This window comes from Thunnus maccoyii, chromosome 15 (assembly GCF_910596095.1).
Source record: "Thunnus maccoyii chromosome 15, fThuMac1.1, whole genome shotgun sequence".
NCBI classification, from domain to species: domain Eukaryota; kingdom Metazoa; phylum Chordata; class Actinopteri; order Scombriformes; family Scombridae; genus Thunnus; species Thunnus maccoyii.
In genome coordinates, this window is record NC_056547.1 from 24,721,768 (window position 1) to 24,746,534 (window position 24,767).

General features: G+C 39.6%; 1 protein-coding gene across 3 annotated transcripts; it reads right to left on the reverse strand.

Moving 5' to 3' along the window:
• Positions 1–626: 626 nt before the first annotated feature.
• On the reverse strand, positions 627–24,044 carry nt5c1aa (5'-nucleotidase, cytosolic IAa). Of its 3 annotated transcripts, none has more exons than XM_042434651.1 (8): positions 23,853–24,044; positions 23,414–23,627; positions 18,425–18,469; positions 12,595–12,762; positions 12,350–12,479; positions 7,583–7,705; positions 4,060–4,244; positions 627–3,186 (listed from the first exon to the last, which is right to left on the reverse strand). In XM_042434651.1, exons 2-8 carry the CDS (start codon positions 23,567–23,569, stop codon positions 2,830–2,832), a joined length of 1,164 nt encoding a protein of 387 aa, XP_042290585.1. In that variant the 5' UTR covers positions 23,570–23,627; positions 23,853–24,044; the 3' UTR covers positions 627–2,829. The 3 variants fall into 3 exon arrangements, with proteins under 3 accessions (XP_042290585.1, XP_042290584.1, XP_042290586.1); XM_042434650.1 differs by having other exon boundaries at positions 23,812–24,044; XM_042434652.1 differs by lacking the exon at positions 18,425–18,469 and having other exon boundaries at positions 23,414–24,044.
• Between the last annotated feature and the right edge of the window lie 723 nt (positions 24,045–24,767).

The window sequence follows — 24,767 nt, forward strand, 5'->3', positions numbered from 1 at the left end:
TGTCAATCCATCAGCATTTACCAGCAGGGCCGTCCCTGTGGTGTTATTAGCAATATGGCGCCAGATAGACCAGTGCTGGATGTTTGCGCTTTCTGGCTTTTATCACACAGACTCTGCTGGGAAGATCCAATTCAGCTGGGAATGATTGGGAATATTAACACATTTATCAAAGAAATGTGAAGGGGGTGAGGAGGGCTGAAGTGTAGGTAGTAATATGATATTGCTCATTCTGAAGAGTGACAAATTAGAGTAAAGGGGGGATTAAGATGAGAAGATGTGTGACACAAGAAGGAAATAGAGAGACATTAGGAGGGCAGGAGAGAAGAGAAGATGCTAAGCTAAACCTTTGCAACATCAAAGTTTAATTTACTCTGAGTTTTTAAATCAGTGTCAAGTGATATTTTTTTCATCCCAAATACAAAACAAAATGTGATGAATGAAGACCACATGCTGCAGAAGATCATTTATCATTCCAGTGCTGCCACTCCATGGTTGACTGAAGGAGTGCATCATTGACTGTGTAAGAGTTACAATATGTGGTGGTTTTGCAGGTCTTCTTCTCACTGTATGTTAGTCTATGGCTGGTTTCACTGCAGTAATGTATTTAATGACTAAGACAAGTATGATAATTTACATCTTTATTTATTGTTCATGTACATTTTCTTTGCAAAGCCATTAAAATCAAAGATCAATAAAGTCATCATGAACAGATGAAATTAAAATAGTCCAACCTTCCCTGAATGGCACCTTGCAGATTAGCTCATCCTGTTTAAACTTTTTTGTCTTATAACTCAACCATCATTTTAGGGCTAATGTCTGCCAAAAGAAACATCTGTTTAATTATGTGTTCTGTGAAATTATTGGGGGATTGCTTGTCATCTTTGAGGCCCTCAGAAGGCTGATGAGCTGTAATGAACCATCGCTAAATATAGGTGGAAGATATCTGAAGACTTGCCGGTGGAGACAAAGTGATGTGAAGTGGATTGGCATTTTCAAAAGGCCACTGCGGCCTTTTTGTCAGTGAAAGACAAATTCAGGTTTTTCAATCAAACATAATTCATAACTTAAATAAGGTATTCAGTGCCAATTAGGTATTGATTGCCAGACAGTTAAATTGGTAACATTTTAAAATATCAATCAGTGCCACCTAGCATTTGTACTAGCCTTGATGTACAGGAGATGGCAGTAAAATCAAGATAGCTGCTTATTGCACATCAGTTTATGTGACTTCACTTCAGGAGCCACAACACCTTTAGCCAGCAGGTTGACTTACAAACTAGCCATGCTAGCTAGCAGCCCTGTGAGACTATAATCATTTAGAAAGCTTAATTGTTGGATGGATTAAAAATAGCTAAAAAAAGAGCTAAAACATGACAGTTTTTATATTCATACCACTAATGCGGCAAAACATGTAGCCTAACATTTGACCTCATTGAGGCACAGCCATGTTTTTTTACTGTACATCAAACAGCCATTTTACGTAATCTCAGACCAACATGTGAGACTTAGCTTTCATGCCAATTCCACCTTCACTGCCATGAACCTAAGTGTTGAACCTAAGTTTTGTACAATTTTGACCTGTTCCTGGTGGTACATGAAAAGTAATGGACACCAAATTCCAAATTATCAACATATTGAGATAGTTTCAATGAATACACTATTTACGGCCATGCTAGCAGCATGGCCATAAATAATGTATTCATTGAAACTAAAGGCACCCACTGAAATGTTTGGCTGTCTATATTTGTTTTGGACTGACATAAGAGTAAAATAAGATGCTATCTTCATAAATATGAAATACATTTAACATGCTAACAGAAGAATATGTAGCATATTAATGGTATTGTGTACAGCTGAGGCTAGGGGGGGTTTGGCCATTAACTTTAGCTTTAGAGATGTGAAGCTACATGAAAAGTGAGGGAGCACAGAAATGCATTAGGTTTCATTCTCTGTATTGAATTTTATGGTAATTTATCCAATAATTGCCAAAATATTTCACTCTGGACAAAGAGTTGGGGCAACCACACTGCTATCACGGCTAAAACAGTGTATTCATTGAAACTAAGGCACAAACTGAAACTTATAGCTTTCTATTATTTGTTTTGGACTAACAGAATAATAAAATAATATTATGTTGTTTTCTTCAGTAATATGAAATACATTTAGTATACTAGCAAACAAACAGTTTTACATTCCTGTGAAGTCAAACTGATTGACACATAATTTCAATTATAACTCTCTACAATACATCACTATAACTTTTACCTTATTATGTCTCTATATTGTGCTTATGGCTCATTTATTGACGACATACAGTGTAGTCTCTGTGCTTTACTTAAAACAGAAATCAGTGAGACCATTCATTCGGTATCCTCAAGCATTCGCTAAAGAGGTGTCTTCTTAATCAACACGAGTAGTGGTGAGAGTTATAGAGTCAGGTCACCATGGAAACCAAGCACCTTTAAAGTCCCATACAAAGCGAAATTTGATAAAAACACTTTAGTATTCAGTAGATTGTGGCATCCAGGTCATCTTGGGTTCCAGACCTCTACTTGACCTCTACCCAGACCTGTATCTAACTCCTAACATGATAGCATTAAGCTGAGACAGTTTACATTGTGATAAAACAAACTTAAAAACAAATAATAGAATTGCTACAATATGGAAATGATGCATTTCCACATACTTTACAGTACAAGTTCATCTTTCCTCGCTTCCTGAAACCCCTCTTTGCACAACTTGTTCCTCTCCAAGATGTTTCTCCATCCCTCTTCTCCTGCTGTGTTTCTTTCTGGATGTCTGTGCCATTAGCATCTGAAGTCCTTCCGTCTACTTCCCCACACTAGTACTCTGTTTGGGGTTATGTTTCTGTGCAATGCCGTAGGGCACATGGGCAGCAATGGTACCCATCTCTGCCGCTCCCTCCACATGAAACATCTGATCGTCAAAGTAGATGTGAGGTCTTATCTTCTCAAGCATGGGGCCCTTTGCTGCCCCTGCTAGGAACAAGGCCTCGTCGATCTCCAAACCCCAGGCCCTAAGTGTCTTCAGTGCCCGAATCCCGGAGCTGGCTGCGCTACGAGCTGTAACCAAGTAGGTCCGGATTGGACAATTCAGGCGCTGGCCTTTAGCATAGAACTTTTTCTGGAGCTTCCCAAGTGCCTCCAGGAAGCCCTTCAGGGGACCCTGCAAGACAGGAAGAGGAGAGATTGTGATAGAACGAGGAGGCAGAAAAGGTGAGACTGTGTTTTCATGGGCTTCATTGTTTTGTCTTGTGTATATTATGCCTTGAATTATCAATTGTTGTTGCCTTGTCATGCCACATCTTAATGTGTATGCAGAAACACACATTATTGAAGTAGCACCATTTTACTTTAATGTAGCACAGTTAGAAGCCTGCACAGCTTACCGCTAATTTTTATAAATTGTCGGCTGTCTGAAATAATGCACCAATTGATAGTCTGAATCCTGGTGCCTTTTGAAACCATTAATCACATCATTTTGCATAATTTATTCATAGAATAATCACTTAATCAAATGCATTTAATATCGAGAACATCTGCATAATAATTTACAGGTGATTAGGGCTGCATGGAAATGATGGAAATGGCAGCATAATGTTACAAAAGGATATGAGGGTAAATTTTGTTGCCTCAGTTTCTGTTATAGGCAGGCTTTTTTCTGTTTATTTACAAATGACACAAAAACCAAACCTTACCCATTCTGTGATGCACTGAAATGCACTGATTCCATCCTTTAGCCTTGGGTATTAAAATATGAGATATTAAGAGGATATGAGACATCCAACCACACATTTCTGTGCTTTCCTTTGAAAACCACGTATCTCCAATATGTCAAGAAAAACAGCACTGATGTACAATACATTTTTCAGATGATCCAATGAGTTTTAAATGTCTTATTTAGGTGAAGAAGTCGAGTAATTCCTTCAGTTTATCTGAAAATGTCAAAATCACAAAAATTGGAGATACATGGTTTTCACTGGACGACGACGGTTTGTTGCTAAAGTGAAAATGTACAGATTTTGTGAAAACTACATACATGATCCAGTAGTGTGTCCTCATGTTCCCTCTCATGTTCAAAGAACTTGTCCAGCCCATGGGCCTTGAAGATGCGCTCGGACTCATCAGAGAAGAGAACAGCATCACCATCGAACGCCACCCTCAGCTGAGACTCTGATACCTCCGTCATCTTCTCTGGCATGAACATCGTGGCTGCTGCAATGCCTGAACACAAACACAGACAGAGAAACCAATAATAATTGGTTCATTAATGCATGAGTCCAAGGCAGTTAAAGACAGTATGTGGTTGCACAACCCCAAGAACTCCAAAGGAAACCTAATTTAATTGTGCTTCACTTCTCTTCACTTCGTTTTATTTCATTTGACTTCACTTCACTTCATTTCACTTAATTTTACTGTACTTCACTCACTATTTTACTTTACTTCGCTTAACTTCATTCATTTCACTTTCACTTCACTTCATTTGACTTCACTTTATTCAACTTTGACTCTTCTTTACTTTATTTCACTTCACTTTACTTCACTTTATTTGACTCAGCTTCATTCACTTCATTTGACTTGACTTCATTCATTTCATTTCACTTCACTTAAACTAACTGATACTTTGATACCCGCAGAATCAAGAATACAAAGATATTACTTTCTCTTTTTTCTTTTTCTTTTTTTTTTTTTTTACCAGTTTACCACTTAATTTGCTTTCATCTTGAAGAAACAGAAAAATAACCAATCAAGAAGGTTTTGATCAAAAATGTTACAGCTGTAGTGCTAATAGAAACACTCTCAGACAAGACACTTGTCTCAGCTTACAAGAAGTATTAACAAATGGCTATAAATGGCTAATTAAAACCCTTCAAGTAAAATGTCAAGGACACTTGTGTTGCGTGTGTGTGTGTGTGTGTGCGTGTGTGTGTGTGGGAGTGGGATTGTTGGTGTGTGTGGGCTTCCAATAGCGTCACTGCATTAGTGACATTAAGCCTGTAAGTCACATGAGGACTGTCCCAGGGGTCACGTTGAGAGGTATGTGGCTGCGATCAGTCAGCATTGCAGTTAATTTTCCCTCAGACCTCTACCCACAGAGATGGTGAGACAGTCACGGCATTGTTTTCTGCTTCTGATCACTTGAAAATGAAGATTGAGGGAATCTCAAACATTCTGCATCAAGTAAGTTAATTCAAATCTTGTCTTAAAAGCAGTTTGAAACTAGTTTTACCTTCCATCATGTTTTCATACATATGGCTCTGGATGAGTTTAGGTTCACCCCTCTCTGTCTCGGATTGGTCTGCTCTATTTTCGTATGTGTTCTCCCCTTTGACAGCAATGATAACACAGCATGACATGTGCTGCGCTGAACAAATTTAAACCTTCAGAGGGGGTTATCACCTCGGGTCCCACAAATTTCACATCAATATGTTCCGTTTTCAGCTCCTTGTCAGCACAGCATATTACTGTACCAATTTATATTTATTTGGCAGAGACTGGTGTGTATTTTCAAATACTGATATTTATTCAGAGCCACGCGGTTGCCGCCTGCCGGTAATCCCTTCAGTGTAAGTCTTGATATGCTATGACACGCAGGAATCCATGAAGGAAATACAAAGAGAGGAAATAATCAATATGCTGATTTATGGTAATGTCACTACAGCACTGGAGAAGATGTCAGTCATTGCTACTCATTATGCAAACGGCACAGAAAAAAATCTGAACATATTCTCGCAACTCAGCATTCTCTGTATGTGTGTGTAAGCGTGTAAGAATTTCAGTAGCTTCATTAATTTTTCATTTAAATTGAACTTTAAAGGCAGAACTAAGTTTTTGCAAGTTTAATTCCATTTATTAGAACTCACATCCCAAGAAATCATTCTGCACAGCTGCACTCATAAGTACAATGACAACAATAAAAACCAAATATGCACTATGTTTCGAGTCTCTGCAGATAGATTTTTTTGCTATGATAAAAGGAGTCAAAATCCATGTGTGCCTGGAAGGTAGAAAAGACATTTAAAACTGGCCAGTAGTAATGTCAAGTGTACATGTAGTAAATGGACCAAAGCATGTAAAACACTGTATGTTTAGATGCACACTAATACAATGGTTATATTTAGGTTTGTGTCAAACACACACCTGCACCACCACAGATATTCAGAAACCCATGTATGTATCAAACTGTTAAGAAATTTTTGACTTAAGTGACATATTAAAGTAAGAGTGAGGTGCTCTTATTTGCAAACCTAATAATAAAAGCTATTTATCAAAATTCTCTTGACATAAGAATAAAAAGAGGTTTCTTGTTTGGTTAAAAGCAGCCTGTCAGGGTCTCACTGTAGATGGATGAAGTACAGAGAAAGAGGCAAACACACACCTTCTCAGACATTTTTGGCATCACTGTACAATAGATCTTTCTTTAGATAGAAGCTTCTTCATTGTCTGCACTTGTCATTGTGATACTAAATTCCCCTTATTATATGTTCAGATGTAGAAGCAGATTTTCCTCTCTGCTACAGTTTCCATTTAATTTAACTTCTTATTATTTCACCTCTATTCATATACCATTACTATATATGTTGTAAATATATAGTTGTTTATTTATGGTTGTGTCTGTGTGTTAATTGCATGATATTAAAGATAAAATAAACATGCTCACTTCTCCTGCAGTGAATTTGTATTCAGAGATGTACTGTGTCACAGTGTTGTTTGCAGTAATGCACATCTAGGCTAGTTTTGTGACTGACAATAATCAACAGACATTAAGAAGATTAAATTCATGACATGTTGGATTTATTCTTCTTAATGACACTGATAAAAATAATATCATATATTGCCAACTTAAATATTAAATAACATATCCCTTCATACATTTCTTCCTTAAAAATGTTACCAGACATAAACCACTCAAAATGTAAATCATGAATTATCTACCCTCTTGGCTCCTGTCTGTCTTTTACTGTAACCTAAATGTAACTGTAACACTGCATGATTGATCCTACTTATTTGTTCATTATGTGGAAATTAAATAAAACATCTGAGCTCGACTGAGCCATGTATTTGCATAGCCTCATTAATCGAGCATCTCCCAGTGATCTCTGATAACCATTGGCTCAATATCGCGACATACTGCCTGTGTCTGATTGGTATCATATACAGTATGTGATCAATCATATGATCATCTTAGAGGTTCCTCCAACACTTTGCTGTAAGCAGTAAGTTGATTCATAAATATGTCAACATTTTCTTCACTTTTAGCAAAGAACGTTTTTACTCCTAAATTGGCTCTTTCAGGTATTCTCAAGTGTAATTCTTAGAAGTCTGATAAATATGAGCCAAATGACGAGATGAATGACATGTATCTTGTGTTCCATATAAATGTTGTATCTTATATATGATAAAAAAACATCATGATTCTGGGTTCGTTTTTTTTGCATTTATACTGTCTGATGATGTGGCTTTCTTGTTCCATACTATACATCTTTCATTCTGTGGCAAAAGATATCCAAAACTACTCTTTACCCTAGTGTGTGTGTGTGTGTGTGTGTGTATTTGCGCACCTTCAGACAGCGCCTCCCTGACCTTTTCGGCGTCAGCAGACAGGTAGAGGTCAGTGAGCCAGGCCTTCAGGTAGCCGATAGGACTGCTTCCCCCTGTCATACAAAACCTCTCGATGAACAAGTCTGGGGGCAAAGGGAACAAACAGCAACAAGAGATTTAGTTTCAGTGTTGAACATCAACATACAGCACTTTAGCCGCGTTACAGATCCATTGCAGTAATGTTATGAGCATACATTTTTCATGCTCACGGTGGTGCTGTGGCTTTGAATCTGTCATGGGGCTTATGATTAGAAATGTGGGGAGTCATGGGAGGTGAAGTGGAGGGGACATGGGGGTAGGAACGGGGTGAGAGGATAAACTTACAAATGCTTAAAAGATGGAGAGGGTTCCAAAGAGGGGATTATAGAAGGGAGACACAGGAGGCCAGGGGAAGTAGGGAGGATGAGACAGAGAATGAATTAAGACTGGTGGGAAAGTTTCTGTTTGCATTTTGGCTGAGGGAGGCTCTGGCCTGATCCGAAGAGCAGAGGAGAGATGCTAAATGGAGAACGAAAGGAGGCTGATATAAGGTAATTAGATCCATGATTACAGAGCTGTGGATCATATCTGTTCCTTCAGGTAAAATAGCTGATATTATGAGGGAAGAGAGAAAAGAGGAGGCGAGGGAGCGTTAGAAAGGGCACACGAGTAATGTAATAGACGAATGTTGGGAGGAGATGTGATAAAATGAGTTTGAATTGAAGGTTATAGTACAATGAGAACGGGCGGATGACACCCAAGATAGATGGAGATATAGTAAAAGTGAAGGTTAGTGTGGATGGGAGAGTGATAATGTGGGGAGAGACTTCAATGTTATGGCATTTATTTAAAGCTGCACCAGGCAAAACAAACTTATCTTGTCTCAGGCGACATCAACATTAAAGTGGCACTGCAGCAATTTCTTACTTTTATACAGTTTGGTGACTCATAAGTGATAAAAAAACAGCATCTTTTCATCAGACCCTCCCTCCCTGGTAAGCATCCTCTCAACTGTGCACTTCCAATTTGTAACGCAAACTTTCTGTTATAAATTTCTTGTGTCCACACCCAAGTTGAGGTAACCCTGATGACATCACCATGACACCACCATAGTTATTTTCTTCTTACAAAGCTCCACCAGAGCCACTGAAGACATTATACAAATGTGTTTTCTTCCCACACAAGAAGACCCTGAAGATTCACACCACCTGTCCAAATGAAATTCTGAAGTCAGTGATTAAACAAGATGAGAAATTTGTGGAATGTGTAGAAAAATAATAAAGTCGATAATAACTCATATTTAAAGTCTAAAATCATTTATGCAATTTTTATCAACACAAAAGTCTGCCATTTTTTCTGCAGATACTACAGAGAAGTGCTTTAGCTTATGATTAATTGTTGTTTTGGCCACTTAACAGCATAAAGGAATAGTTTTGGATAAAACAAAATAGATACATGTTAATTAGTGAGCTTTAAAGTGCTGGTAGGTGGATTTTGTTACATTAACTATGTTCAGACAGAATGTGAAGTGAATATTAGAGGCGGTGCAACAGCATACACAGTCAATGGAAAGACACAGTTAGAGTCATGAGTTGGTGTTTCAACTTGAGCAAAAAATTGCGCATATCCTGGAGCTTTATCAATCTGCCACATAAACATAGAGAGGCAAGAGGAAAAAATCTGAGACTGGAGGGAAATACCAGAAAGATCTGGAGTTTCTGAGTTCAGTCAGAGGCTGAGCTGAACACAAACACACAGAAACATTTCCACAGAAAAAGTCAGTTTGTCCAACGGTAGCTAGCTTGTAGCTAATGCAGAGTTGGTTCATTGGCTGTTTGATTTGAATAAACACAAAGAGTCCAGCAGTCACATTTGTGTGAATGACACAAGGTAAAAATTCTCTTTACTTTCTGTCTGAACACACAGTAAGACAGAGGCTTGCTGTTTACAGTCTTTGTGCCAATCCAAGCTAACTGGCTGCAGCGGGAGCCTTATATTTACCAGACAGACATGAGAGTGACTCTTTGCAAGAAAGCAAATAAGTGTATTTCCCAAACGTTTCCTGTAATTAAATGCAAGAAAACCCCGGCCGTTAACAAATCATTTGGAGTAACACAGTCACCATGGAGGAACAGACAAAACAAAAGAGTGCCATCATCAAAAACTCAAACTTCATCAAACACACACAAGTCAGAAAGTATTCTGAGAACATGAACACAATGAACAGTGAGTGCGAGTCTCACCACACACGCACACGAAAATAACTGTGATCATGTGCAGTGGTTCCCAACCTTTCAGCTGATGAACTATTAGAATGACACAACATCCACTTGTGATCCCTTGTCATATGTTGAGTATGTCTATGAGTTGTAAGCAGTTCAACCAAACCTCTCAGACTGTTTCATTTGAATAACTGTTAGTGGTCTGAAGAAGTTAAACAACCTAATATTTTACAAGGAAAAAGCAAAGATTTGAGAAAATCTGTAAAAATCTGAATTTGAAAAGTAGAATAATATTGGTGTTCCTGTCCCATTAATCAACTTATGAGCCCTCAGATTTATCCAAAGTAGCATGAGTTAGTGCCCCATCAAGAAGTCAAACAATTCATACTGTTGACTCTTGCTTGTAGCTGTGTAGTGCAGTTTTAAAGAAGAAGACAGTGAAACACATGGAAACAATACTCATAAACAGGCCGAAGGCAGATGGAGACAGAAACTAAATGAAACAGGGGGGCAGTGTTGCTTTAAGCCCCCTGAGTGATCTCTCCACCATTCAAAGAACCAACTGTCCTCAACACATTTCCTAACTGGTTTATTTAGCTTTGTAGTCGGGCCCTGGTGAGTTCGACCGGCACTATGCTGTAACTCAACATTTCAAACTTCCCAAGCTTTCCCTGCCTTTAAGACCGGTGCCGAGGAGTGGGAGTCACTGGAGGGAACATGTCCTCACCATTGATGTCTTTTTTTTTTGCCCCCTTGCATAAATATTATTTTATAATCTATCTCTGTATGATGTATTTGCTTGTTCAGAAGATCTGAAACATGGTAATAGGAAAGCAGGAAATCAGCGGGACTGCAAGGATGCTGTTTTCACATCAAAGAATGAGCGGCTTCATTGTGCAGTTGAACATTTTACTCTCATATCGGCAAGGTGTATGTCCATGCAGGATATGTTATGCATGTTGCATGCATATATGAGGTCCTGTAATGCCTTCAGTTCTCATTTACATAAAGAATGATAATGTCATCATATGAAATCTCAATTTGCTGCATATAGATCACAAGGATCTGCCAGTCAACTTGGCCCTTGGGTCCTACGATGCCCTTGGGTCCTGTCAGGCAAAGTAGTTGCATGAAATTGCTGACGGGCACCTATACTTGTCACTAACAGCTATGTGTTAACTGTATAGTTGTCCCCAGTCATCCAAATGCAAGGGGTGAAACTTTATACTTCATCCTGCAGCTGTTCAAAATAGCTCCAGTGTAAGCAGATGATAAGGCATAAATAAGTGTTTAAATGTTTCATGAGGTGTCCATATTCAGTTTCAAATGTTACATGCTCAGGAACAAATAAATGTTTGTGACTTAATCATTTGTTAAAACTGTGTTACCCATGGCGACCTGCAGGTAGGATGTTCAACAAATTCTTATCTCTGTGACATCAGATAAACTCTGTAGGAAAGGTCAGAGTTCAGGGGACTGTTTGAATGCATTGGGCCCCTCATGCAGAGCGCCACCAGAGAGATCTAACATGTACATGCTGTGTGTTGCTTTGGTGGCTCCGCTCAGGCTTGTTTTTGTTTCGGACTTCTTGGATTATTCTTGCATCCCACAGGACGTAATCTTGAACTCTTGAATCTTGAAGCTCTGAGAATTTGACAAACGTTTGAAGCACTGAGCAGGAAGTGGTCTGTGATGAAAATGTCATCACAGGGTCGCAGATTTTCCTGGGAAGGGATACTATCAGTCAGCTGTTCATACACTTTGTTGTTTGTGTCTCAGCTGAGCTTGCATCAGCTTCAGTGTCCTGACCGACCGGGATTATCTCATCCCATCAACTCTTGCGTCTTAAAAAGTTATTTATTCTACTATTTTTTTCCTTAAAGCTACATGCGGACACATTACATAACACCTCATTAATTGACCATGGGAAATGCTGAGCTCACAATACAAAACAGCGATGAAGAACTGCTCCATTAAGAAAAAGCTGGATTCACTGGAAATGAGCTTGCTGTCACAAGTTCGTTTTCCGTTTTCCATTCCACCACTTTGGTCCCACTGACAGACCATATCTGAACAAGTACAATATGAATGTCCATGAAAGTCTGTAGAGACATTCACAGTTCCTGGAGGATACATCCTAATAACTTTAATGATTCCTTGACCTTTCCTTTAGTGCCACAATGTGGTTGACATTTGTTGTTTTAGGTGAAATATCTTGGCAACCATTGGATGGATTATCTTTCAATAAAATACCACTTGATTGCTGTAGACTCTTGTCTTTAGAGTCTTGTTAACCTATCAATGGACTGTCCCATTGATATGGCCCATAGGAGAAGGTATTTAAAGTCACTATTGCTGTATACTGCATTGTTTTGTTTGTTATTTTATATAAGGGGTGCCATAGTTGGAAGTTCTAAAGTATGATTTAACAAGTATTTCCCAATACTCCCAACCAAAGCCTGCATTTTCTCTACTGGGAGCAACTGAAGCTCATCTACTTTTTAATTAGATCTTGATGAGACTTACTGTGATGGTTGATGGTGTTGATGAGCCGGATCCCTACGTGTGCATGGTTGTATGTCACCAAAACAATGTCGAACAGTTCTTCACTTTGTGGATACAGCTCCCGCAGGCGAGTGTTGACCGCCTCCAGAGCCTGTCAGGATAAAAAGGGTTAGGTAAAAACATGTACCATGCAAGTCTACAAGTGCTGCACTGGATTTGCTCTGTCTGTAAGTCTGTGTTTGCATGCATTATGGGGTGACTTTGACCTTGACAAAGGCGAATGCAGGTCCAGGGGCAAAGGGTTCGTTCTCATGTTCGATTTGGTATCTCAGATACTCCTCCACGCCTTGCTGCTCGAATACCCTCTGCTCCCGCTCAGTTCGAAACAGGACCCGAGAAGAAACAGCAATGGTCACTGCATTTTCTGGCTTAGGCTGCGGACAGGGAGGGAAGGACAACAGAGAATGATATAAAAGACATGAAAAGAAAAGAGGGGAGTATAAGTGAAGAAATGAACAGTGATGAGCCACTCAGGATGAATACAAGGAAAAGAGGTGAAAGGAGAGAATGATGACACTGTGGTGCCAGATTTACACCTGTTAGAAGGTTTCCTTGTAACTACTGTATACAAGTGCTGCTGTAACATCTTTTACAAGAGACTTCACAGGCAACATCGTTAAAACTTTATTTGGATGCAGTAAACTGATATTTACAGTCTTCTCACATCACAATTCATGCTACATGCAAAAACATTTAAAACATTTCATGCCTACTTTCTGCTGTGATGTCATCACATTATCTTGCAGTTGCAACATACAGTATAAATGGGGATCTGTTATTAGTAGAATGGTGTCATGTCTAATCATAAGATAAATAGACTACGTATGTTCAGCCACATGACCATGCATTCCCAATGCTTCACTCATAGAGGCAGGAAGAATATAATAGAGTACAGCTGCAACTACAACTACCTGAGTACAATTTACAAAAGTTTGTAAGTACTTCTGGCAGTTATCTAGAAAACCATTTTTACAATACTTCATGACATGGTTTTGGTTTTGGTCATAGCCAAGCACAAGCTGTTACTTTGCAACTATTGCATATTAATGAAATGTGATTCCACTATTTTGTCAACCCCACGTGTGTCAAGTGGTGCACAGTGGACTGTGACTTATCAAGGGGACATGGAGAAGGAATGTCAGAGCCCTGACGACAGACTGATGCTTTTAGAGCTCAGTGTGTGTGTGTGTGTGTGTGTGTGTGTGTGTGTGTGTGTGTGTGCGTGTTTGTTTGAGTGTGATTTTTATTCAAGACTCTTCCACTATGGGGTCAAATGGTTAGTACTAGATGGCACTGTGTGGCTTCATGTTGGGCTCATGTTGCCTAATGTGTCTGTTTACAGTCGGGTGCCGGTGTTTGAAGGGGGAGGGCAGCATTCCGACTGGGGCAGCCAGCATTAGTGCCCACAGTGGGCAGCTCAGATGATGCCTGGGTGGTGGGATATGGGGGGAGGGAGGAGGGGGTGATGGGGCAGAAGAGGCTAACTAATTTAAAGTACAATAATGTGCTTGTTCTCACAAACTTGCCTACAGTACGTGTGTGAATGTGCTGCATATGTAGCATATATTCAAAAGAAACTCTATTCCATGCATGGTGTCTGTAATAATATGATGATAAAACAGATCTAATGATAATCTAATAAATTGAACTGTAGAGATAATAATCATCATTATCACTGTTAGTACAATATTAGTGCAAAGAGGAAATGTAGGCAACTTTACTGGAAAAATAAACATCTTTGTGATATAAAAGGGCAAAGGCATAAAATAATAATAAATAATGCATGCTTTCGAGTCAATATAAGTCTATATTCATGTGTGTTTGCAGTGGGGGCAAGAGTCTGTGTATTAGGACACATGCATGTTTGTATCCAAGCCCCAGTGGATATGGGTTGGTAAATAGGCCACAGGCTGACAGGAGCTCTGAGCGATTGTCTCTCTATTTGGCTTAGTTTTGTTCCATCACAACATCGCTTCCTGCTGACATGTCACCTACTTACCTGTTACCAAAAACACACATAAACACACATCACCTAGTCAGGATTAATCCTTGCCCACAACAAAGTCAGATTAAAAGGAGAATTTGAAAGAATAATTCAAAATATAATCCAACCTCAACAATTTTCTCTAGAACTCAGAGTTCTCTTTTTTAAATGTCTATTGAGTTGAAGTACAATTTCACACATATAGATACATGGATACATGCCATACAACATGTGATCTTTTTCTCCGTACATATGAGACACAGTATGTGATATATGTGATACAAAAAGTCTTGAAGAATGCACAACATACTTGACCCACCTGCAGGCTTTACCTACATGCAGTATGGCAATGTACACAAATACAGGCGTGGGTAAAGGTGGTGTTTGTACCGCACACTGATGTGGACTGGTTTTATTTTGTCACCAGAGGGAAAGCTCCTCAGGGTGTGAAGGTTGCAATTTGTCACGACACAATTAAACTAACATATATGACATTCACCATTACAAGATTAATACATATTCTGAAAAAAGGGCAAATTGTTGAACTTTTTGTAACTAACCATCCAATCATCAATGGTCAGGATAGTTTGTTTTGACAACTTGCCAAAAAGAAGAAATTTTAGTTTAATTTATATTTCTGCAGCAATAGCTGGAGGGCTGATGTTAGCGGTTGCTAGTCCCATCTGTGATTTGAGCACTCTGTACATTAGTTTGTTACCCTGTACGTTACATTGTTTCATTCGAATCACCCTGTGATTCGAAACCCAGGGTAATGTTGCTGCTGTGACTCAGCAGATGTTGAAATATGATTATGAACAAAAAGTCTAGTGGGAATCAGTGCTAGCTTCACCTTTCTGAATGGAAGCTAGTTAGCCTGGCTTTTTACACTAGAGTGAAATAAACTTAATAGCACTTTATATTCAGTGTAAATTATATAATTATAGTGTTAATAATATAATTAATTAATTAATCCAAGATGGCAGTGCGCACAGTTGTAGTGGCTCAGTGCTGCCTGAAATGTAACTGTGTTTTGTTGTAGTTTTACTCCTTTTTTTCCTGAATTCCTCATTTTCACCACGAGTGCCTTCCGGCACTCCCATCAGATACCAGCGGAGGTAGCACGGTGGAGAGAACAGAGACAGAAGCGAGGTTGCCGGTTCATTAAGGCTAAGGAGGGCTCCTCACAGATCATCACTATCCAGCCTCTTCATCACCAATGCCAGGTCGCTTTCCAACAAAATGGATGAGCTGAGACTAGGTTTATCATTGCAGACATCCACTCGGGATAGCTGCGTGATGATTATTAATGAAACTTGGCTAAATCTAGGATTCCCAGATGCAGCTATCGGGCTAGAAGGCCCTGGCTGGATTTCTGACATTAAACTGCAGACCCTTCCATCTGCCGTGGGAGTTCTCTGTTGTTATTGTTACAGCCGTGTATGTCCCACCAGATGCCAATGCTAACCTAGCACTTGGCTACGTGCTAACAGCAAACAGAATGTGTACCCCGAAGGGGTCTTCATTGTTGCTGGAGATTTTAATCACGCCAATCTGTGCTTCGAAAATTTAGACCAAAATGGTAAATGTGCAACTAGGGTGGACTGTCTACTCAAACATCACCAAAGGATACAGAGCCTCACCCCTCTCACATCTTCAACGATCTGATCACCTATCACTATCCCCAACCTTACAGTACTATTATGCCACCACCAGAACTGTTAAAACTTGACCTTAGAGCATCTTTACAACTGCAGGACTGTTCCAATGCACCTACTGAGACCTGTTCTCTGATCAAGATGTAGAGGGATATACCTCAACAGTAGTCTTCTACATCAGGACCTGTGCTGAAAATGTTACCATCAACAAACAGGAAACCATGGTTGACAAAGGAGGTCTAGATCCTTTTGAAGGACCGGAACGCAGCCTTAAGATCTGGTGACAGAGAACAGTAGAGCACTGCCAGACCCAACCCGAAGAAAGGTATCATATGTGCCAAGGCCACATTCACGAAAAAGATTGAGGACCACTTCACCAACAAGGATCCAACATGTATGTGGCAGGGCATCCAGAACATCACCATTGCCTTGCTGGCAGAGAAACTTCTTTGCCCGATTTTAAACAAAAGAGTTAGACAATGTAGCTACGCCCCCACCAGTTACCACCAATCACGTACTTACCATATAGACACAGGAGGTGATGCAAATTCTCAGCACTGTGAATGTTAAGAAGCAATTGAGACCATAAACTGTTTAGTAAGGTAATAAATCAAGTGAGAAGTCAGATCATTTTCTCATAGACTTCCATATAATCAAACTTCTTTTTGGAGCCAGTGGAGTCACCCCCTGCTGGCCATTAGAGAGAATACAGGTTTAAGTCACTTCCGCATTAGCTTTACTTTTCAGAACCGGAGCTACCCACTTGGTGCATGTGGATCAAGGACTTTCTATCCAACTGCCAACAGACAGTCAGACTCAGTCCCCACCTCTCCCCAAGCCTGACCCTCGACACCACAAGGCTGCATGCTGTGTGCATATACATGAGACTGCATCCTCACATGCCCCACAAACACTATCATCAAATTTGCAGATAACACAACAGTGGTGGGACTGATCTCAATCAGGGACAAGATAGCCTACTGAGATGAAGTCTGCAAACTGACAGGATGGTGTACAGAAAGCAATCTATCACTGAACATCAAAAACAAGAGAACTCATCATAGACTTTAGGAGACACTGTGAGGACTTCTGTGAAGAGGGTTTCCATCTTCAAGGAACCTACATCACAGAGGACCTCACATGGACAATCGACCTCCTCTACTTTGGCAAAAAAGGTCAACAGCAGCTCTACTTTCTAATGACACTTAGGAAAAGCAACATGTCTGTGAAGCTGCTCGTGTCCTTCTACCACTGCTCTATAGAGAGTATACTGACCTACTGTATTACAGTATGGTATGCCAACTGTTCAGCAGTGGACAGGGGAGCTCTCCAGAGTTATAAACACAGCCCAGAAAATAATTGGAATCCCCCTGCCCTCACTGGAAGACACCTTCCGATTACACTGCCTCTGCAGAGCTAGCGGAATTCTGAGGGATGCAACTCACCCCTATTATCAGCCATGAAGACCCGCATTTCCAGGCTCAAAAACAGCTTTTACACCAGAGCCATCACTGAACTGAACTCCACAAAACACTTTCCCCCTACCACCAACCCCCCCAACATCATTGTAACACTCCAAACCAAAGAACTAACAACTCCATACAATTGAGGAAATGTGCAATAACATCTGTAAATATTTGTATAAAACATGCAATAATATTTTTATAAGGTGCAATAGCATTTGGTACAATGTACAGTAGTATTATTTTTATTAATATATTTTTTTTATTTTTATTACTTTTTTGATGTGATCTCTATATTGTTATTATTTGTCTGTATGGGGAGGTGCACATATGTATGTATGTGTATGTGTGCATGTGTGGAATGTTAAACTGTTTTTTGTTCTATGACAATGTGCAATAACAATAAAGGCATTCTATTCTATTCTAAGAACAGATGTATATAGCCAATGCTATGTGGGCTTGTTGGCAAACAGGGAGAAGACATCAACATTCATAGGCTATAAAGGGCTATGAGGCAATGTCATTATAGTTTTTCCTCACACAAAAGCAAGGAGAATTAAAACTTTCGTTCAACTTTAATTTTTGAGTTGGGCCTCTGAGGCCATGTAATCTGTCAAGTGACATTAAAACTCAAAAATCAGAAGCATGAGTTAACATATCAAAGGGCAGCTCAGTTTAACTGTTTAGTGATTAGAACACCGTATACTGAGGTTCATCAGCTCAGTTCAGGCACAGAAATCCAATCCAATATGAATCAACATAACAGCACAATGCATTGAGTCAGGTGGTTGATTAGTAGAGTGGGTGTGTCCAGGATCATGCAGGCACATCAACAGCCATCACGGGGGAGGTTAAAAGAAGGTGAAAGGGCAGAGGTGATGGCCGTAGCCATGGACACAACCTTTGACCTCACATGATGAAGGGACATACTTACGAAGAACACGCCTCCCTCCACCTTCCGGGCTCGTCTTCCTGTCACCTTAGCAGAATGACATTTTGTTTTTATTCATCAGAAAGAAATCTAGTACAGATGGTAAAAGGAAGCAATCTGGTTTCAACTATTTTTAGGGTGTTTTCAAACCTATAGTTTGTTTACTCTGGTCCAAATCACCGGATGAGTTGGTAAACTGTGTGCTTTCCCCTGGTTTGGATTGTTTTCACACAGAAAAACTTCAAGCGAATCAAAATGCAAAATGCTAAAAGCTACATGAGAACATTCAGTCTGCTCATTGGTCAGATATTTCTGGTGCAGGGGTGAGAACATAAACACCAGAAGAAGCAGGTCAAATTGCCCAAATATCAATCAAAGCAACATATTTTGTTGTGCTAGTTCAGGTCGGACCATGATTTATTCTCCGGCTAGCTGCTAGCAACTGATGATTTCACTTATTCGCATCTCAGTATGCAAAGCACACCTTGTTACAGGATCTATTTAGCTCAAACTTGTAAAGTACACCTTGTAGTTGGGTCAGATCGAGGTTGAATTATGCTCCGACCACAAGATAAGTGCTGATGAGGTTGTTCTGATCCGCACCCAAATATGATTACTGTGTTCAGATCTACCCAAATGAATTGTAACAAGGGGGAAAGCAAACCAGAGTCTGTTTCAGCCAGATTTAACATTGCAGGTTTGAAAATGCCCTTAAAGACTATAAGTAACCTGTTAAGATATGTTTGCAATGCCTGGCCCATACATAAAGTTTCCATACATTCCTTAAGCTCTATGAAGACACAGTTGTATACACACAGTAGGTCAAACTACGTTTAATGTACTCTGTAGTTAACAGTGGAAAACATGGTGCTCTTTCAAATGCTGCTCAAAGATGTACGAGACCTTTGGTGCAGCTTATCCATTAGAGTCAGTTTACTCTATGAACAAAATGTCACACAGCCTGGAAGTAATCCAAATGCAGGAGTCCAGTTCTTTGCAGTGATCTGATACTGGTAGTGTTAACAGCTTGCCCTCTCAGTAGGCCTCCTATCCACTGGGAATGCCTTGGTCACAAGGTTGCTCAGCACAGGACCCCACACTATTTGTAATCACCCCCTACCTATTGATTGGTGTACTGTGGAAAAGGCAAATGAATATAATTAAACCTGCTGGGAATGAAACCTAAACATTAATTTGCTTTTAATTTAAATTGTACTTGTCCTGTAGGAAATACAGCACCCATTGTTGCCCTGTAAAGCACAAAAATGTTGCTGAAACTCCCCCACCCCCCTCTTCCAAACACTATATATTAATCCTTTTAGAGCTCTGCCAGGTCAGCAGTACTGGTGTCTGTGCATAACCCAGATCCAAGAGTCATCTGTTATTTACATATTGAAGCTGTGAGACATCCCTTCCACCCGTCTGAGAATGAAAATAGGAGAGGTGGAAGGGATTTCCAGACAACAGATGCAGAAAGAATAGAGGGGGAGCAGTGGGAAAAATAAAGAGGTGTGAGTGTGAGCAGAAAGTGACTGGGTTGGGGGTGAGCAGCAGTGGGGGGCTGATATTTATAGATACGTAAAAGGCCAGTGATGATGCATGGCCTTGGCAGATATGGTAGCACAAGAGTGTGACTGCACAGACACCCAGTTACAGCAATGCTAATATACTGGTTTGTCTGAAATCAGGCCAATGTTGGCCTTTTGTTAAAAATCACATATGAGCAAGAGAGTGACATAGACCTCTGATATGATGTTGTTTGATTATATGTTCAGTGTATACAATATTTGATAAGTGCTATTTGTCTACATAATTACTTATTATTAGTGTCTCTGAGTCTAAATGTTGTTTCAGACATACTTCCATCATTGTGTTTCTGAGAGAGGCATTTATAAAGCCCAAATTTATTGGTATAAACATTCAAAGACCCGAAATCAGTTGACCCTTCCTCGTCATTCCATGAAGGATTGACAGTGTTAATAATGTAATTAATCATTAATTAATTAATGACAGCAGTAACAGAATTAAGGCTAAATTACAGTGAAGTGGATGTGCAAATTTTGTACAGTACAGCTCAAGTTTTGTTTGAAGAATGAAAACAACTGTTTCAACTTTCCCTTTGCTGTAATGACAACTGTTGCTATTTTTTTCAGTTGAGACTAGCTAGCTAATCAAGCTAACATTAATCCATATATAAGACATGTAAATAAACAGTTTTGATCTTGTAGAGCTAGTAAGTCCCAGTAAGTATGATACGTAAACATTTAACATCACACTCTCTCTCTTTCATTCTAACACAACCCTGTTTGGCTGCCGGCTTAACATTAGCTTACATACTTGGATAATCAAGACAGGGGTTAGAATGGTTGGGATGAAGACTAATTGTTTAGTTTGGCAAAAGATAAGCTATCTCAAATAGCAACTTAAGCTGGAGTTGCTAGAGTGTAAACTTCCCCACATCCAAGAAAAAAGAGAGCCGCTAAGTCATAGTATCCAGGACCAGCTTCCACACAGTAGAGAAGTACAACACAGTGGATTTGCTAATCAAGAACAAGAAGTAACGTTGGGTTACAACATTGTTTCTTACTGCTCTAGGTACTGAAGGAAGCTAGTTAGCCTGACATGTTAACTTTTACAGTTTATGTTAGAGCAAATAACCATACCACACACTTCTATTTTTCCCGCTCCAATCATTCTTTTTATAAACTTATGATAAAAAAGAGAGTATGTTTTAATCAAACTCTCTCTCCAAAGACTGAATATTTATATACATTATCCCAAACTCTATTTCAAATAGCCCCTAAGTCATTTTCCTCTCTTGGTCTTTGACCGCAGATTGAAGTAGATGAGAAGTGGCTTTAATCTAATATGAATGCTACTTAATTACACTAGCCCCGCCATTTAATTGGAATTAAAATTATATTACTAACATTATATGAAACAAGTATTGAATAAGTTCCTCATTTCGTTTTCATTAATGAGGCTCACATTGTTGAGTAAAAGGTCCCATTACACAAAAAAGTCACACCTTTGAGCCGTATACATTATGTACTCTTTTCTATTCATTCATTTGGGTAACCAGGTACGCATAAGGGAGATGTCATCCATGAAAAGGTATAGTATGAATGTAAAAAATGCATTATTCCCTTTTAATGAAAAGACACTTCACATTTTATACAGTGATATTTATTATTTGTTAATAACAAGCATGCAAACATTTTTGTAATAATTCTACTTTTTTCTGAAAAAATTATTCCCTGATGGGTTGTAGTTCTTATTCTCCTTGACATCATTGCCGTAACATAACTCTACTCAATTACAATACTACCATCTAATGTAAAGAGATATTCGTTTAAATGAAAGCTTTATAATCTGTGCGGTCCATTACTCATGATGAATAATCACATGTGCACTAATGCTGTTATGTGTCTTCAAAATCTAAATATTATAGATTGAACATGGGAGCATGCAACAGTCGGTCAAGTGAAGGCAGGGGTGTATCCATTAAGCCAGATTCATAGTTTTGTAATGCAATGCAGTAATACGTGGATTGATAGTGGAGTAGTATCACTTCTGCTACATAGTAATGGATGCTTACAGTCTGAAAATACACCTCTGTGGCCGAACTAATCCTCAACCAGCAGAGATTATGCGGCTTTTAGCTACTTTTAGCTCCTGTGTACTTTCCCTTTCCTTGCCAGTGTTTCTCTTTGTTGTTGTGTTTTCTGTTTGTACCTCCCTCTCTCTTCTTCTTTGTTTCTTGTTTCTGTGCCACTCAAATACTCCATATATTTTCATTTTGTGCTGAAGTTCTCCATTTCAAAGTCAGTCATTCTGGGTCAGGAATCTGTCCCCTGATTCTCTGAAAATGCTGCTGTGTCCTGTGCAGTATGTTCATGTCCTGCAACGCTATAAACAGCACTAAACCCTGCCAGTGAGTGTGTCTAGTTCTCTTTTAAATGTCTGCTCACATTCATGTTAAACTTTTGCAAACTGGAGTTTCACTTCTCTGAACATTTTGGAGATGCAAAGTTGCTTTGGGCACAGAACTATGGACCTACTGGTTGACGTTGGTTACACCAAGTAGCATTCACTTTTATTGAGCATGAAATCTTCTGTGTCTATTGTCAAAATATCCACTACTACTGGTAATACTGGTACTTTCAGTTCACTCAAAAACAAAAGTAACATAATGGAAGCTCTAATTACTGCCTTGTCACATCATCTGGTTCTATACAACACTGCGGCAGTTATTCATTTACAGTTAGTCATTTACATTTATATTTACCAAGTCTTTTTGATGTATCATTTAAATTGTTGTATAAATTAACTAGGAGCTTAGTTTCATACACAAATATTGGAATACAGACTATGTCACACATAGTGTCTTATCCTTTATTGTCATATACAGTGAACATACTTACAGTAATTTGACAAAATCATGCCTGAGTCCAGTGAGAAAGATGAGTGATAACTACAAAAATGTTATCTAGACAATATTATGTAAGTTAAATTGTTACCCCAACCTCCAAAATCATGAATGCCATTGTCATATTTTTTGGTCTTGTGCATCTGTTAATAAAATGCATGTGCATAGATTGAATGAAGGGTGCCACAGGAGTTTGTCATCAAACTCTGTGGCCTCAGAAGCAGATGCACTGTGTCTCATCTTGCCTGACCAGCCTCCCATTTACGAGCTATGCTTTGAAGCTGTGTGTGACGTGAGCGATGTAAACATCCGACTCTAAGTAATAAACTGGCAAGAGTGGCAACAGGGCAGATGAGGAGAGAAGTGGACAGAGGAATGATGGGAGGAAAGTTGTCGTCCACAGTTTAAGTATCCAGTGATGCCCTTAACATTATTTCAGAAGCCTTTGCTTTGCTGATAATCTGGAAATTCAAAAATCCAGATCTAACAAACACAGACACGCTGACAGATGGATGCAGATGTCAACATGACATAAAAAGTTATGAACGGTTGGTCAGACTTACTGATTTTGGCTTGGCGGTGAGGCCCCGGTGGTCTTGATCAAACTCTTCTTTTACTTCCCATGATCCTCTGCTGTCCCCGTTGGAAGACGGGGAAACTTTTAGCTCCTTGACCTGGCCACTCATCACCTGTACGGGGTCCAGACTCATCTTCACCATAGAGAATCCCCCTTCCGTGCTCCCAATGGTGCCCTCTGAACCGCCCTGACTGCTCTATCTGTTATAAACACACAAGTCTCTTCTTGGGTCAAACACTGCAACCAGATGAACAAAATGTCCTGCTACAGTTTGTAGCATTTATCGAGATACTCCTATCATGATAACAGGCTCACTACAGTAGCTTGGAGGGCTTGCACCTGCCCTGTGAAAGCAGCAGAAGTGTGAAGAGTAAAAGTGCTCACTCTTCTGTGTCCCTCTTTTCCTCAAGAGGATTACTGCTCACCGCACTAAATTCCAGAGGACATGAAAGACGCTCGCTGTTACACCCTCAGTCATTCACAACCATTATCCTACATGCAGCGTCCCTGTTATGCACGCATACACACACACTGTCACACATACAGTCTATCCCTTGTAAATGTGTTGCAGGCTCTAGTCCATCTGCTGCTATCTCTCTGTCTCTCTCTCCCAACGCACTCCCCCCCTGTCCCATTCAATCACTCTCTCAGCTCCCTGGCTTCATTCCCCTCCGTCCTCCCGCTGACCAATCACAGCCCTGCTTCCTTATTCAGCGTGGCCCCGCCCCCTCCTGCTGTGCCTTGTTGACGGTGCAATTTGCCCAGGAGGCTCATGGGACTATCACACACTAAGTACACAGCAAAAAATAGCCATCATGCTAAACCATTTAATCTCCAACTAAATCAAAACATTTTTTTTTTTTTTTTTTAGTGTGAGATGAAGCAAGATAATTTTGCTTTTCTGCCAATGCTAATCTGGAAAAAAAGTTTCTTATACAAGGTACTGGTATAAAATTTATAACAAATCAATCTCATTGGAAACTACATGAACGATCTCACCTCATATTGGCAAATTTTTTCTGTATTCTAACACTAATCCCATACCGCTTTCAAATAATGTTATTAGTAATTTTTAATGATTAAAGTATACCTAAAGGGAAACATAACAGGCAGAGGAAAGTTAAAAAAAGGTGTCAGTTGGGAAGGATAGTAGCTGATAACTCTGGAAAAGAATGAGTGGGAGGGAGGAGATCAGGCTATGGGAGTTAAATTAGCCTAAAGGTAGCAGATAATGGATGTAACCTCCATCTCAAACCAAGGTTGTACACCGAGTTAAACACAGTGCCATTAGTGTCCTCATGCATGCTGAACTCAGCAGAGTGTCAGGGCTTAAAACAACC

Excerpts from the sequence above, each read along its gene's own strand:
- nt5c1aa (XM_042434651.1), bottom strand. The coding sequence starts at position 23,569 with ATGGTGAAGATGAGTCTGGACCCCGTACAGGTGATGAGTGGCCAGGTC. Across the intron at positions 12,480-12,594 it reads CTGCATTCGCCTTTGTCAAG|GCTCTGGAGGCGGTCAACAC; the intron begins GTCAAAGTCACC and ends TTATCCTGACAG. Across the intron at positions 7,706-12,349 it reads CAACACCATCAACCATCACA|ACTTGTTCATCGAGAGGTTT; the intron begins GTAAGTCTCATC and ends CTTTGCCCCCAG.